Source organism: Alternaria infectoria (assembly GCF_024043175.1).
Source record: "Alternaria infectoria strain BMP 0036 chromosome Unknown scaffold_8, whole genome shotgun sequence".
Taxonomy (NCBI): Eukaryota; Fungi; Ascomycota; class Dothideomycetes; order Pleosporales; family Pleosporaceae; genus Alternaria; species Alternaria infectoria.
Genome location: NW_026250697.1, coordinates 1,124,999 through 1,138,906, shown reverse-complemented (window position 1 = coordinate 1,138,906; position 13,908 = coordinate 1,124,999). Strand labels below are relative to the sequence as shown.

Genomic DNA, 13,908 nt, shown 5'->3' with positions numbered 1-13,908 from the left:
ATGTCGTCGGTGGCGTGAGGAGCTGCGGCAACCTAAAAGATGTCAGTAAAGCTTCTAGCGTATCTATACACCCCAAAGAACGTACCGTGTTTTCCATGCTCTTAACAGAGAAGGTTTGACTCTGCGTAAGCGTAGTCAATTGGCTCGGGATCGGCAGCCTCGACTTCGCAATCTTGACGCTGCTTGTAGGGTACAAAGGCTTTGTGTTCTTGGCGGTGATCTTGGTAGGCGGTACAGGCTGCATGGGCGCATAACGCGTCAAGCCCGTCTGCATCGCGTAGTCCACCTTGTATACGTCGTCATCAACCGGATCGGGGTCAGCAGGATTCGTCCCATCGGTCGTCGTGTCTACGGTCGGCGGCCCGGTTGTGGTATCGATGTCCTTGACGGCGGCTTTGACCGCGGGGCTCAGAATGTTCTTGCCCGTCATGCCACTGAACTGGAAGCGATCGGAGTAGGTGAGGAGCTGACCGCCAGTCTTGCCAACTGCGATCATCTTGATGAAGCTATGGCGGTCAGATCTGCCGGTCGTTGAGCTGGGTTTCAGGTTGGAACTTACTAGGCATTGACATCTTTCAGGTCTTCAGACTGAGATGTTTCGATTCTGCCCGAGGCTGTGTTGCCCGCTGTGAACGCGCCGCTTGTTGTGATGACGCCCACTGGGAACTGTTTCCCCTCATTAGCATCTTTTCGTTGCGCCTGTGCTGATGCCACTCTTCGCAACCTACCTGCTCAGTGCCATCGTTGCCTCCCACGATCACCTGCAACTCATACGTTGTCAGGTCTGCGAGCTTCGGTCCTGTGCCACCTTCTTCCCATTTTACTGTGACGGCTCCTCCAGCCGCAATCTTGTCGCCCGCTTTCGGTGATGTGAACTTGATCCCGGCACTGACGAGTGGAGAAAGAGCAGCGACGACTGCGGCAAAGGGAAGTAATATCCGCGTCATGGTGAGTATTTGTGAGGGCAACGAGTGACGGGCGGGCAGCGGTGTGGCGTGAAAGCGAGCGTCGAGCGCTGTCCGATGGTAGAGCGAGGGGCACGATGCACGCAATGTATGCGGATCTTGAATGCGATATAGGCAGACGTTGAGTGTAGGCAGGTAAAGGCGGCTGTTGGGCGGTGGCTGTTAGTGTCGGGTGAAGGATGCAGTCTGGAATCAATCAAGCAACATGCGGCGCGCCAGGGGCACGATCGTCGTTGCCGCGCACGCTAAACTGTGATTGGCAAGGATGGTCGTCTCATTGCGACGCCTCAACACCATGGAAAAAGGACGTACATGATCCAAGTCAACAATCTGCCAATTGCAGTGATTGCCATTGTTTCCATGGATACTCAACAACACTATCAGCAGCTATCTCGGCCTGCACATGACTTGCTCGGCTCGCATCTCCTCCACTTGGAGCCGGTACCTGAATCTACATTATCGGGTCTCCACATTCTACCGCCAAAAGTGGGTTTCAATGCAGCCTGTGTTTGCACGTCGAAATTTTTGAGATTCTCTCCAGTACACCTCTTGGTGTCTATAGTACAGACGCTTCTCTGGCCGTCATGCCCGTGTTTTGCTACTCAAACGCCATTGCCATGCTAGATGGGGATATCCTAAAATTCCAAACAAAACGAGATGCTTGCCCTAGTGTCGTTCCAATTCAAACAGCCTGCGCATTCCGTACTTTTGGGTTGTTCATCTTCAGGCTGAAGGATGTCGGTAATCTACAGGTCATGGTTGCAGCCTGTCCCGCCTTTTGCAGTTGAAGTGTCAGCTCCTTGAGCTTCTCTGGTGTGAAGATTTGTACGTCAAACGACAACAAGAACTCTACACATAGCTCAAGTCGGCTGAGTGCCGCCTCGTCGACACCTCCTACGGCAGCAAAGCGCTTCTGCGGCCACCTGTGATCTTCTAATGCCTTCATCGCTACGAGGGCGCAAGCCAGGATGAGCCGATGCATCGTCCGGTATGTGAGGGGAACGCTCCTATCGATAACGCATAATCGCAACATGTACGACCCAGCAGCTAGCCAGACACCCGTGGACAGCGGACAGAACCTCTGGATGCGGTTCATGTACTCCTCAACGCCGACTTTGGGCACCGTCTTGGAGAAAAACTTGCGAGCCATGTTGGCTCGTTGCACGGACTCGGGCTGCGCTCCGGCGCCAATGTCGTGTATGGTGACGGGCTCATCGTGACCCGCTTCCGGTGGAGCTAGCTCGGTCGGTTGGTGATTCTCTTTTTCGGCGGGGATAGGCGTCGCTGGTCTGGACGCTGTCCGTCGGTGGGAGCGTATGAGGTGGTTTTCCCGTCCGCCAGGCGTCCCGGGCCGCGAAAGTGGTGGTGTGGCGGGCACATCGCCAGCTGCATTGGCAATGGCAATTATTGAGCGTGCGATCAACTTCATGGCGGTTTCCCGTGACATGGTCAAAACGTCGAGATCGTCGTCGTTGGCAGGCGGTGATGGTGCGTCCTGGAGGCTGAGGTTGTTGAAGTCTGGTAGTACGCCTGCGTCGCCTGCCGGGTTGGGTGCTGAGGGGGGATTCATTGTGGTTTGGTTTTGTATGACCGGTGCAAGCACGAGTCGCCTCGGATGCACGGTCTTGTATGGAGGGGCCGAGTGACAGACTTGGATCATTTGGACGTGTGGATATGTTGCCGATGTCTACCGATATACTGTGCAGACGGAGAGCGTGTCGAGGAATAGTCGGAGAGAGTGATGTGCGATGAAGTATGTGCTTTGTCTGCCATGGATCAACAAAACTCCAGTGTAGTATAGGATGTTAGCTTACACTTGGAGGTGACGATCAGCGCGGCTAGCGTGTCGACCAGGATGGGGTTCGTATTGGTATTGGCGGTTGGCGATGGATGTGAGGGTGCTTGTGTAGCAGGAGTACGGCAGGCGGGCGTCCAGGAGATGATGAAGACGGGTAGTGCTGGTAGACGGAATTATTGAAGACACGATAATCGATAGCCTCGGGGCGTGGCGTTGGTTTGTAGGGTCAAGTGACGCTAGAAGGATTGCGTCCTGACTTGGTCAAGCTGGCTGGAACTGGTATGCAAGCGCCGTTCCGAAGCTCGCTGCCGTCTTGTACAAACGGTGGCCATGGGCAGTAGCGTAAAGTGGCTGGAAATGCGCGCGGTGAGGCCCGCCGAATGCGCTGGCGGGTCACGATGTAAAGGTACGTGGAGCGCTGAAGAGTGTGCGACTCACGATGCGAGGCCCGGGAGCGGGTCTCGTGAGAGCAGAAAAAGGCTAGACTGCTGGCCCACCGGGCCGTGCTGTACAGGCAGAAGACGCGCAGCTATCACCAAGCAGCCTGTCTCTCTACACGCGACGAGAGGGAGCAGGAGAGACGGTGGAGCCAGGCAGGCGTGATTGGCGGTTAATTGGCTGTTAAGTAAGAAGCAGCGGGATGAGCGCATGCATGGGCTGGAGCAGTTCCGGAGAGGGTTCCGTATGAGGTGCTGCAGCTGGGAGATATTGGCCAGGCGACTGCGGGGCAGATGCGAGGCGCTGCAGGGTCTGTCCAGCCTGGGACGCAGCGCAGAAGCCCTCGAGACACCTATTCGACTGTCATGTGAGAGCCTTTGCCGAGATGAACTGGACGCTCGGAGAAATCAATCTTAGAATCCTAGAAGTGTCTGGCCAGACTCGGGTCCACACTCATGCCAGCTGGGCCGCGGCTGCTGGTATATATCCACCTCCCTGTTGTGCTTTGCCTCCACCACTTTGGGACTTCACTTCTGCCATCGTGACCATGTCTCACACTTCTGGGGCTACAGAATATCCGCTCCCAATGCGCGTCTAGCGCGTGCCCGCTGCATGAGAGTCGCGGGCAATGGTAGCACGCAGCTGCACACCCTCCTGACCGATTGTACATCAAGCAGCACTACGCATGCATCGCGGGCCCGGGTCGCTGTGTCACAAACTCTACGATCGCACATTGCAGCCAATCGATCCACCGCATATCGTAGACTCACTCACGGCGATGCACCTCCACGTGTTCGCGCAGACCAGACCGGCCCTCGTACCCTCGGGTGGCGTCTTCGACTCGTCGACAGCCGGTCCGCAATTTCGCGACCCGATGGGTGACAGATGTCAGAGGGCTATTGTCCGCAGTCATCGCCAATGGTTCACGGATCGACGACATGCTATAAATTACCGGGCTATGGGAGCGTCGAGCTCTGGAAGGCCCCGATTCAGCTTTCCGTGAGCGTTAGCGTGGATATCACCTTAGCCCTTTGGTCCGCTCGACAGTCGACACACTTGAACGACGGCGTTGCTAGTTCCATCTGCCTTCTTACTACCTACCCAACAGTATCAAAGACTGCTTGTTTCTACGATCACGGTCGTTCCTGGTTCGCAACTGTCCTTACCCTACTAATCACTCAAGTGCTATACCTCCACATCACGAAGCGGCATATAACCCCTCTTTCGACCGTCCTTGGCACCCTATGTACCCAGGTAGCAACGCCTCTACGTTCCTGCAAAGGTCACTATGCATACAGTACAAGACCGTCGTCCCAACAAAACTTGTACCTCTGTTATAGCGCTGTATTATGTTCGCGCCAGGCGACCCCCGTCCCTGCAGCAAGTTACCCGTCAACGTCACCATGCATCTCTCGGCTTTTTCTCCAGCAAGGGTGGATGCAAGTAATTGCATCTCATGACAGCAGCTACATGCAAGTCTCCCGCAGATCGTTCGTCGCGTCTCAGAAGATGTAAGATTTGATCTGTGAGTGACCCTGGGGTAAATTCAGAGATGGCTGCACCTCACTCAGACAAGGCAAATACTAGACAGGCTGCAGCCTACATCGAGATCAAAATATGCAATGAGGCGACTTAGCGTCAACGTAGGCTCTGAGGTAGTCAGTCTTTTCCTCAAGTAAGGTGCACGTACATCTCTGAAGCTCCCCCAGGGTTACTTGCAGATCATATCTTACATGTTCTATCTTAATGTAGGCTGTAGACCTCTTTAACGTTTTCCTTGTGTGAGGTGCGTATAACCATGTATTTTACAGGATCCGCAAGTTCACGGTAGTTTTGCCCACTGAATTTATACTTTGCCGTTATCTGTTGTATCCGATCTGTGTTGGGCGAAGTACACTCCGCTCCTAGCAACGAAACTAGAGGGCTTACTCAGATCTCGATGTCTGGCATACGAAGTCTGGGGGACGCACCACTATGCCGTGACGGAACGACCTCCACGTCTTACTGGCTGGTCTCAACAACATACTGTTTCTCACATGGCGCCGTCGAGGCGTTGCACCAATTGCTAATCAGATATCCCAAATCGACTAGCTTGTCGTCTGCTTTATATAGGCTTCGATTCCAGAAATACCTATCTCGGCTACTGTACATGGTACTACATTCGAAAACTTTCCGTCCCAGCCAGCGCTACCTCCAACCTTATAATAAACAAGATTTTTGAAATTATCGAATATCAGTTCGCTGCTGGTCCTCGACGGTAAACTGACTAAGATCATGGACGTGTATGTGACAAAAGAAATCGGAGTAGGCAGGGAAAACAGCCTGCAGATTTAACAACAGGATATCGCCGAAGCTACGCGGGACACGCAGCTGCCGTTCGAGGTGATTTGCAAAGAGACTCGGAAGGACTCTCGGGTAGATACGCGAGAAGGCAGATGCGAGTAGCGCTTCTAGTTGGTTGTGGGTAGTCTTGATAGAGGTCGATGGAGCCGTGGTCTAGGACGGCGAGGTGAATCAAGCACGAAGCAACATTGAATATCGCATCTACACCTGACTCACCCTAGCCCTCTTCCTCGTGCTTCCAGGAACCACAGTTGGTCCACTTCGGCTTGGTCCATCATCGCCACCACGCTTCTTCTCCTGCTGGTCCAAGACGAGCTGCAGCACGTCATACGAGAATTGCGGGAATTCCAGGCACATGGCCTTGAACTCTGGCTCCGCGTCGTGGCGCAGGCTGTAGCTTCGTGTAGCCCAGAAAGCAGCGACGGGCTTGCGGATTGTGGCATCTTCCGGGTTGGACTCCTTGTATACGTAGCGTGCGTATGCAAGCTCGCCCTTTGCAGTCGACGCTGTGCGGTGGATCTTGGAGTGTGCGAGCGACTTCAGCTCAGGAAGTTGGAGACGGTCGGCAAGCGTATAGATGCGTGCGTGGACGAGGAGACCCAAGCCGTCATTATCGGTTACAGGCTGTCGCGGGTCTTTCTCGAGGGGCGCATCGCGTGCGGCTGACGTCTTCTTGGGGAAGTATTCGCCTGTGTAGAGGTATTCGACGACTGAGCCCATCGCATCGACATCGCAATCAGTGTAGACGATTTGACGAGGCTGGAGACTGTTAGTGAGCGCATATTTACTCGCTGATGGCGTGATAGCGTACCCCTCCTGGCGCAAACTTCTCGACCTGTTTGGCGAACTCTGGTGACTTGACGAGAACTGCCTCGTGTGCTGAGTATGTGGTGCGGTTGTCTCCTGAGCCAACGACGACTTCAACGATCGGACTCTTCATAAGACTGGTCGCATGTTAGCCGCGCGTTCATGATGCGTATCGCTAGTATTCCAGAGCCAGGAAGTATATGCTAATAGCCCATAGAGCTGAGAGTGGTGTTGCGCGCGTTGCCTTCAGCCCTTCAGAGCTGGCAAACTTCATGCGCCCGATAGTAGCACCCCGTCTCAAGCGAGCTAGCTGTCCAATCCAGCGAACCGGAAAATGTACGTGGCCATCACTTACTCAGCGAAGAGAACCAGCTTGGGTGCTTCGGGCTCAATCTCCGGCAGGAGAGTTGTCTCCTCGCCTGCGCCAGCTCCAGCATCACCCGCACCCTCCATCTCAATGTCGTCGATCGGTGTGCCCTCAATCGGGGTTTGCTGCTCGAGATCCGCCATGGCGACTGCGTTTCTGTGTTTGCGAGAACGAGGGACGGTGTGCGAAAGCGAATGAAGCTATCTGAAGCTCAAGAGTAGCTGTCCCGGAATGGAATGTCAGCGCACGACAAGCAGTATGGTTTGCGAAAAGTAGATAGAGTGAAGCGCTATAGCGTCCTGCACGAATCGCGTTTGGTGATGGGTGGACTGACTTACGGAGTGCTGAGGGGGAGGTTGGAGACGATGGCTGGCACACGCCGGGAGCTCGGACGCGTCGCGAATGCTGGGGAGCTTTCACTTGCGCTAACGCAGGAACAGGCCTTGGCGCGTTCTAGCTTGCGTCCACAGGTACGACTGGTCAGCATCCAGTTATAGTAACAACCGAAGAACGAATCGAAGGGTAATGTTTGAGTATGAATTCAGAACATGTACATGTAAACCGCCGCGTGTCTAATAACCAAGTGCGATGCGTGTACTTTGACCAACGCCGCCTGTAATGCTATGTCCTGTAAATGCGACGAAGTGTAAGCGACCGTGGTAGTTAACCAAAACCAAAGGCCGAGATCAAGCTGCCAAAACTATAACCGGCCACCCTTCTCGTGGAAGCGGTCACCGGTTGTAGGAACGGGCTTATCTGCCCGGATAACGTAAAGCAGGAGATCTTCGAGCGGGATGAAGACGTAGAAGACCTTGTTGCAAAGGAACGAGAAGAAGACGAAGCAGGTAGCCACCAAGGCGTCCATGAAGTAATGGTTGGCCGTGGCAACAATGACCGTCAGGATGAAAGAGGGGTATCCTATTCCAACAATCAGGTAGAAGATCTTCCAGAAGGCGTTCTTGCGCACTTCGCCCTGTTCCAAGGTGCGGCGGAAGAGACCCGAGTGGTAGATCATGGTCATGCCAATGCAGAATGCGTAGCCAAAATGCATCGAGGGCATCGCTGCGAGTTGGTTGACAAACTTGCCACTCATCCATACACTTTGTGCGTCGTCATGGCGGACGGTGTCGAGGAAGCCGTACTCCTTGGGTAGAAGTCGCGGCGGCATGCATGGGTATACAACGAAGGTCATGAAAGCGCAGAAGTTGGTGAGGGTGAGGGTTCGGCGGGCGATGGCGAAGGTGTCAAACGACGGGGCTACGTAGTAGTACCAGCAGATGAAGCTTGAAAATGTCAGTGGTGATGCAAGAACTCAGGCCACAGCAAACTTACCCCACAGTTCCAGGGATGTGAATCAGCGCATAGCACTTGTTCAGCACCGTAAGCGCATCTTGATGTCCATGCATGAACCACTGTTGTACGTCCCTCTCTCGGACCGGGAACAAGAACCTCAGGAGGCCGAACTCCTCCGCTTCCAGTACTGCAATTCCGTGTTCCTGAGATACGTCCCATATTCCGCGCCCAGCGAAGAGCTTGGCCGATACAACGCCAGTCATGCGGTAGAAGGCATAGTTGATAACCCAATAGAACATCTCAATCAAGAAAGGGAAGCGCTGCAGTATGCGACTGTGGACATGGTGGCGGAAACGCGATGTGTTGGGTGTTGTAACCCTCCAGCAGAAGATGCTTCGGACTTTGGGTGCGTTGGGGTTCTTAACCGCGCTAATCTCGTCGAATTCGCTGTCGCTGTCGGACTGGAGGAGGCGGTCGGTAGACTCGTTCGGGGTGTTGTCGAGGAAGCCGGTGCGCTGTGATGACCGGCCGAAGATTTTAAAGTCGCGCTTTCGTGTTATGAACATGGCGAAGAAAAGGATGCTGGCAACCATCTGCGCGTGACGCTGTCAGCATGCTGCTGTGTGTATACGAATACTGTGGAGTGGTTTTGGCTACGTACAACAGGTTCGCACCATCCCGGCAGCTTCCACGCTGGTTTGCTGTTCCATTGGCCATTGTCTGCTAACGTCGTGTTCGCCATGATGTGTCGCGTGCGCCGGCTCGGGATGCTCGTAGATAATGCTGCTCAAGGTGGCCCGGCAGTGCTTGCAATCGTCGGCTCTATTTTATCCCCGGGTACGCGCGGAGGGTTGTCGTCGGACACAAAGTATGTTGACAACACACTTGCACTTGGGCAGGTAAAGGAGTGACGGGAAACAAAAGAGGGGAAGGGTTCAGCTTAGGTGGAGAGGAGAGGAGTCCGCCTGCTTCACTCGATGCTTAGCGGGCCTATGATGGTGCTTGCTACAAGTTCGCGAAGCCCCCGGGTTGCCGGCAAAGGAGGTCAGACGTCTTGATCAAAGCGTGCGTACAGCGTATCAAAGTCCCACTTTTTCAACTTTAGTGGCTTGGGACATGCGCAGCGGCGCGCAACCCGCTAAAGGCACAGGCTTCCTCCCATCTCATCGTTATTCGACTCGTATTCACCGTTCCCATCTGGCAACTGTGTCGCGTGCCCATCCTCGTTGAGCACGCGACCACCACAAAGTAGTGCTGGCGCCACTGCACAGCAACACCGCGGCAGCATCAACGAAGTAGGCCAAGCCCCGGGAGTAAGCACAAAGCATTGTGACGTCAATTGCTCATTTCGTCGGGGCGCAGTTGGCCCGTAGAGGGAAGGAAGCATCCAAGTAACTGCTCGCCTAAATGCCACCCGGTCTGGTTGGCCGTAACCGCATCTTATGACATTGCGATTCCTACAATGCCGTCGTCGCTACTGAACTCGGTGCCCTCAACACTGCCTCTTTCTGCTTGGCAGCGCAGCGGATTGATGAGGATAGGGCCGTTGCTATTGTGGTAGTATCGGATGCGGCCGAATACTCTTCCGTTCGGAAGACCATCCACAGTGCGGCTGCTCCGTACTCCGCCCCTGAGCGCGAGGAAACTTGAGCGAACATTCGGACAACGATGGGCGGCTTTCAAGCTATTGCTTGATCTTATAAGACGGGGCCGCAATGGAAGCGGATTTGCTTGGCGAGCAAAGGCGGTAAGGCGTGCCCATAATAAGCATCGTCTAAAAGTACCGGTGAAATCCTCCCTACCCGAAGCCCCTAACTACGTCTCAGCCCTGGCGTTTTCGTACGAGACCACCCAAGTTATACGAGAAACACACACGTCGACGTTTGTTCACCGCCGCTGACCCATCTGCATCTCGCAGAATCTTTCCTCTGATGCCAGGCAGCTAGGAACCAGACGTTTTGGCCGCCTTTTTCCAGCAGGAGTCAAACAGATCTTTGCAGCCAGCACCGGGATGAGTTCAGCAGAGTACAATCATCTAACATTAACGTAGGCTTTGAGATCAACTCAGTCATAGTATATGCTATTGTAGCAGCCAACATGTTTGTTTTTTCTCATGCCGGAAGATGCTCAAGACTGCTCAATACTTGCATCATCGTTTCGATTCTCTTGGTCGCTATAGCCCCATCATACGAGTCCATCCTTTACTGGAAAAAAAGAACGTCCATCACTGCTTGGTGAACATTCTCGACCTCGGACGACGTCGCACCCGAGACCTAGAGTGTCATGAAACCAAGAGACCCCCGACTGCAAATTCTGCAAACGCACGCTCGGACGTGCAACATCCAAACGGCTCCCTGAAGATTTTGACATCATGTCGGTCTCCGAACGTCGTTGTGGCTTGCGCCTGAGGCTCGTGGCTGCCATGACACCCGGACACTTGCCCGTCTTGGGCTGCTGAAACCTTATCCGCATCACAACCCCAACACGCATATATGCGTCCCCGCCGATGAAGCGAGCCTCAACACTGCAATACTCCTGCAGCCTGACTTGCTACATACTCTCCGACGGTTCCTGTCAGGCCAAGACTTTGGCGAGCGGATACAGGCTTCTCTGCCTCTTCCTCGTCAGGTACGCATCTGATTGGTCGATCGCGGCGTGCGCCTCATCGCAAACATGGATCTGGCCCGGTAACGTCCATGCCAAGCACTGTCAATGCTGTCTACATAGTGGAGAGGCAGCTGTAAGTGTTCGAGACGGGTGGGGGAACAGCGTCGTCGTCACCCTGCCTAGGCGCCTAACCGCCTCAAGGCATCCTCGACATGGCGAAAACGATGCCGGGAATCCATCAAACACTACCAAGTGTGGAACTGCTCCAGATGATCTGTTTGCTTCTAGGGGTAGGTCCTGAGTCTCCTCCATGCCGAAGGAACCGGGCAAGGTACATATATCGCGAAACCCCGAGCCTCATAAGTTCTGCCCACTCTCACATCAAGTCGTCTTCAAACACCTACCTTCTTTTCTTCAAAGTGCCGTGCACTAGTGTTTAATTTTATTGAGCTGAGCTCTTCATTCTCTCTTTTCCCGTCGTAATAACGAAGACTCAAGTTTCATTCCTGTCCTTTTAGATTCACTCAAATCGCCCATAATGAAGACGATATACCCCCTTCTCACCCTCCTTTCAGCGGCCGCTGTCGCTGCTGGCCCTCTTCCCCGGAATGTCGACATCCCGTCGAGGGTTGTGGCGCGTACCGAACACATGGGCGAGGCTGCGCCCGCTCCAGCAGTTGACCCTGCTAAGGCAGCCGCCGACGCTATGGAATCCATGCACGTAGCAGAGGCGGAGGCCAAGGACAAGGCGCACCAGGAAGCTGCTGCGAAGATGGAGGCCGAACATCAAGCCAAGGCTGAAGCAGAGGAGAAGGCTCATCAGGAGGCTGCGGCGAAGATGGAGGCTGAACACCAAGCGAAAGCGGAGGCAGAGGAGAAGGCTCACCAAGAATCTGCCGCTGCTATGGAAGCCATGCACGTGGCCTCCGAGATGGCCAAGGACGCCGCTCACAAGGCCTCTGCAGATGCTATGGAGTCCATGCACGCCGCGTCTGAGAAGGCCAAGGATGCCGCTCACAAGTCTTCTGCGGATGCTATGGAGGCCATGCACGTATCTCAGGAAATGGCCAGTATCTCAGCCGCAGCCACTACCACTGAGGAGGTTGCAGCAACAACTACAGCCGAGGCCATCACTCACGAGACTGTTGCACCGATGACCACGGCTATGGTCGAGCAGCCCCCAGCTCCTATGGTCACTGAACACCCCATGGCACCTCCTGCGGCTGAGATGCCACCACCGCCACCTGCGGAGATGCCTGCACCACCGGCTGAGATGCCTCCTGCTGAGATGCCACCGCCACCTGCTGAGATGCCCGCTGAGATGCCTCCACCAGCCGAGATGCCTGCACACGAGACCCAAGCAGCACCCGAGCATACCATGATGCCACCACCACCTGCTGCCGAGATGCCTCCACCAGCTGAGATGCCGCCTCAGGAGACTCAGGCCGCACCAGAGCACACTATGCCTCCTCCCGCTGCCGTCACCGTCGTCCCCGAAGCCCCTGCCGCCGGTAACATGTCCATGACCCACGCTGCACCACCCGCACCCATGGTCACTGAGAGTTTCTCTTTGGTAATGGGTGAGGCTGCAAACGCCACTGCGTCTGCCAACATGACCGTTTCCGCCACCGAGACTGTTGCTGAGCCTGCGGCCACCGAGGCACCGGGCGCAGCTGAGGAGGAGAAGAAGAAGATGGAAGAGGAGCAGAAGAAGGCTGAGGAAGAGAAGAAGGCCGCCGAGGAGATGGCAAAGCAACAAGAGGAGGCCGACAAGAAGGCCGCTGAGGAAGAGAAGAAGGCGCAAGAGGAGGCAGACAAGAAGGCTAAGGAAGAGGCCGACAAGGCTGCCAAGGAAGAGGAGAAGAAGGCTGTCGAGGAAGAGAAGAAGGCGGCTGAAGACGCTAAGGCTAAGGAGAAGGCTGACGCTAAAGCTGCTGAGGAAGAGAAGAAGAAGCAGGAAGAAGCTGACAAGAAGGCAGCTGAGGAAGAGAAGAAGCAAGCCAACGAAGACGCCAAAGCCGCCGAAGAGGACAAGAAGAAGCAAGAGGAAGAGGACAAGAAGGCACAGGAGGGTCAAGCCGAGCAGCAAGACGGAGCTGAGGCCGACGACAAGGAAGACGCCGCCCAAGAGGACGACAAGAAGGACGAGGGAGACAAGCAGGATGAGGCCGCCGACGCTGAGCCCGTCCCTGCTGAAGAGCAGAACGACGACGCCGCAGCACCAGCCCCAGCGGCAGAGTCTGGCGACGCCGTTGTCGAGTATCCTGCTGGTTTCCTCACTTCATCTCGTCGCCGCGATGAGATCGCCAACATGCCCGTCAAGCGCGGTATGAAGGCTGTTGCGTTCTGAGTTGACTGAACGATCTCCCCCGGGTTGTACCGAGGGGTGTGCATCTGGACATGCACGGGTATTAGAACATGTTTGAATATGTAGTGTTTAGAATAGATACAAGAATCGCTCATAGCATCAGCTCCATTGTCTTTGTTCTCGTGTCTACTATTGCTTTCCTTTCTGTCTTGCTTCATCTACTGTCCAGTCTCGAATGAACCCAGACATTGCCCGACTGACTAGAGATCAAATGAGGACCTATCTTTTCGACTCTCTGTTCCTATTTCTTTGCTGGTGTATCTTTGCTTCTCTGATATCCGAAGGGTATCTCAACCCTGTACCTATGAGGACTAGGCATCCTTCTTGTTGGCTTGGGACGAATGATGGGCTTTTCCATCGAGTCCTTTTCCTCAGCGGTAGGGGCGGAACGAATGTTCGAGGAAGTGTTGACCCATGCGCTTTGTGTTGGGACAATTGAGTCCAATTCCGAGCTAGCATGCTGTGAATGTAAATGTGGAGGCGAAGCTGCGTTTGTTTGCAAGTTTGCTTGCTCTTCAGACATGATAGCGCTGGTCGTTGGAGCTGACATCGCCGTACCCTGGGTTTGATCACCACTTGTAACAACGTCATTACTCTCGGGGACGCTATCCTCATCGCTCTTATGGCCTCCACGTGGATCGTGCTGATTGCGGGACCCCACAAAGTCCCATAAGCTTGCTGAGTGTCGATCCTCTTGTGGCCGACGATATGTTGACAAAGCTTGCGACGGATTGGTTAGTGACCGTCCGATCAGCGAAGGTAGCTCTTTTGCAGGCCGGCTTGATTGTACTGTTCTCGCTAGTCGGTTCCTCACCCTAGGGTCCGGATGAGCTGTCGCCATGTCTCGGGCAGACTTTCCTTGAGCGACAGAATCGGGGTCTGCACCATGCGCTAGCAATGCTTGAACAATCTGAAAGACATC

At 54.6% G+C, this 13,908-nt stretch overlaps 4 protein-coding genes across 4 annotated transcripts; 1 reads left to right on the top strand and 3 right to left on the bottom strand.

Annotated features, from left to right (window-relative positions):
* Window positions 1-1,647: 1,647 nt before the first annotated feature.
* J4E92_005801 (uncharacterized protein) lies at window positions 1,648-2,625 on the bottom strand (the record flags this gene model as incomplete). The annotated part of the gene is made up of 1 exon (XM_051497179.1): window positions 1,648-2,625. The coding sequence occupies one exon, from the start codon at window positions 2,623-2,625 to the stop codon at window positions 1,648-1,650; it is 978 nt and encodes a 325-aa protein (XP_051352839.1).
* A 3,120-nt stretch (window positions 2,626-5,745) lies between these two features.
* Window positions 5,746-6,861, bottom strand: J4E92_005800 (uncharacterized protein; the record flags this gene model as incomplete). Its single annotated transcript, XM_051497178.1, has 3 exons — window positions 5,746-6,303; window positions 6,356-6,488; window positions 6,707-6,861. 3 exons carry the CDS (start codon window positions 6,859-6,861, stop codon window positions 5,746-5,748), a joined length of 846 nt encoding a protein of 281 aa, XP_051352838.1.
* Window positions 6,862-7,418: 557 nt separating this feature from the next.
* Window positions 7,419-8,577, bottom strand: J4E92_005799 (uncharacterized protein; the record flags this gene model as incomplete). Its single annotated transcript, XM_051497177.1, has 2 exons — window positions 7,419-8,001; window positions 8,051-8,577. 2 exons carry the CDS (start codon window positions 8,575-8,577, stop codon window positions 7,419-7,421), a joined length of 1,110 nt encoding a protein of 369 aa, XP_051352837.1.
* Window positions 8,578-11,156: 2,579 nt separating this feature from the next.
* Window positions 11,157-12,968, top strand: J4E92_005798 (uncharacterized protein; the record flags this gene model as incomplete). Its single annotated transcript, XM_051497176.1, has 1 exon — window positions 11,157-12,968. The coding sequence occupies one exon, from the start codon at window positions 11,157-11,159 to the stop codon at window positions 12,966-12,968; it is 1,812 nt and encodes a 603-aa protein (XP_051352836.1).
* Between the last annotated feature and the right edge of the window lie 940 nt (window positions 12,969-13,908).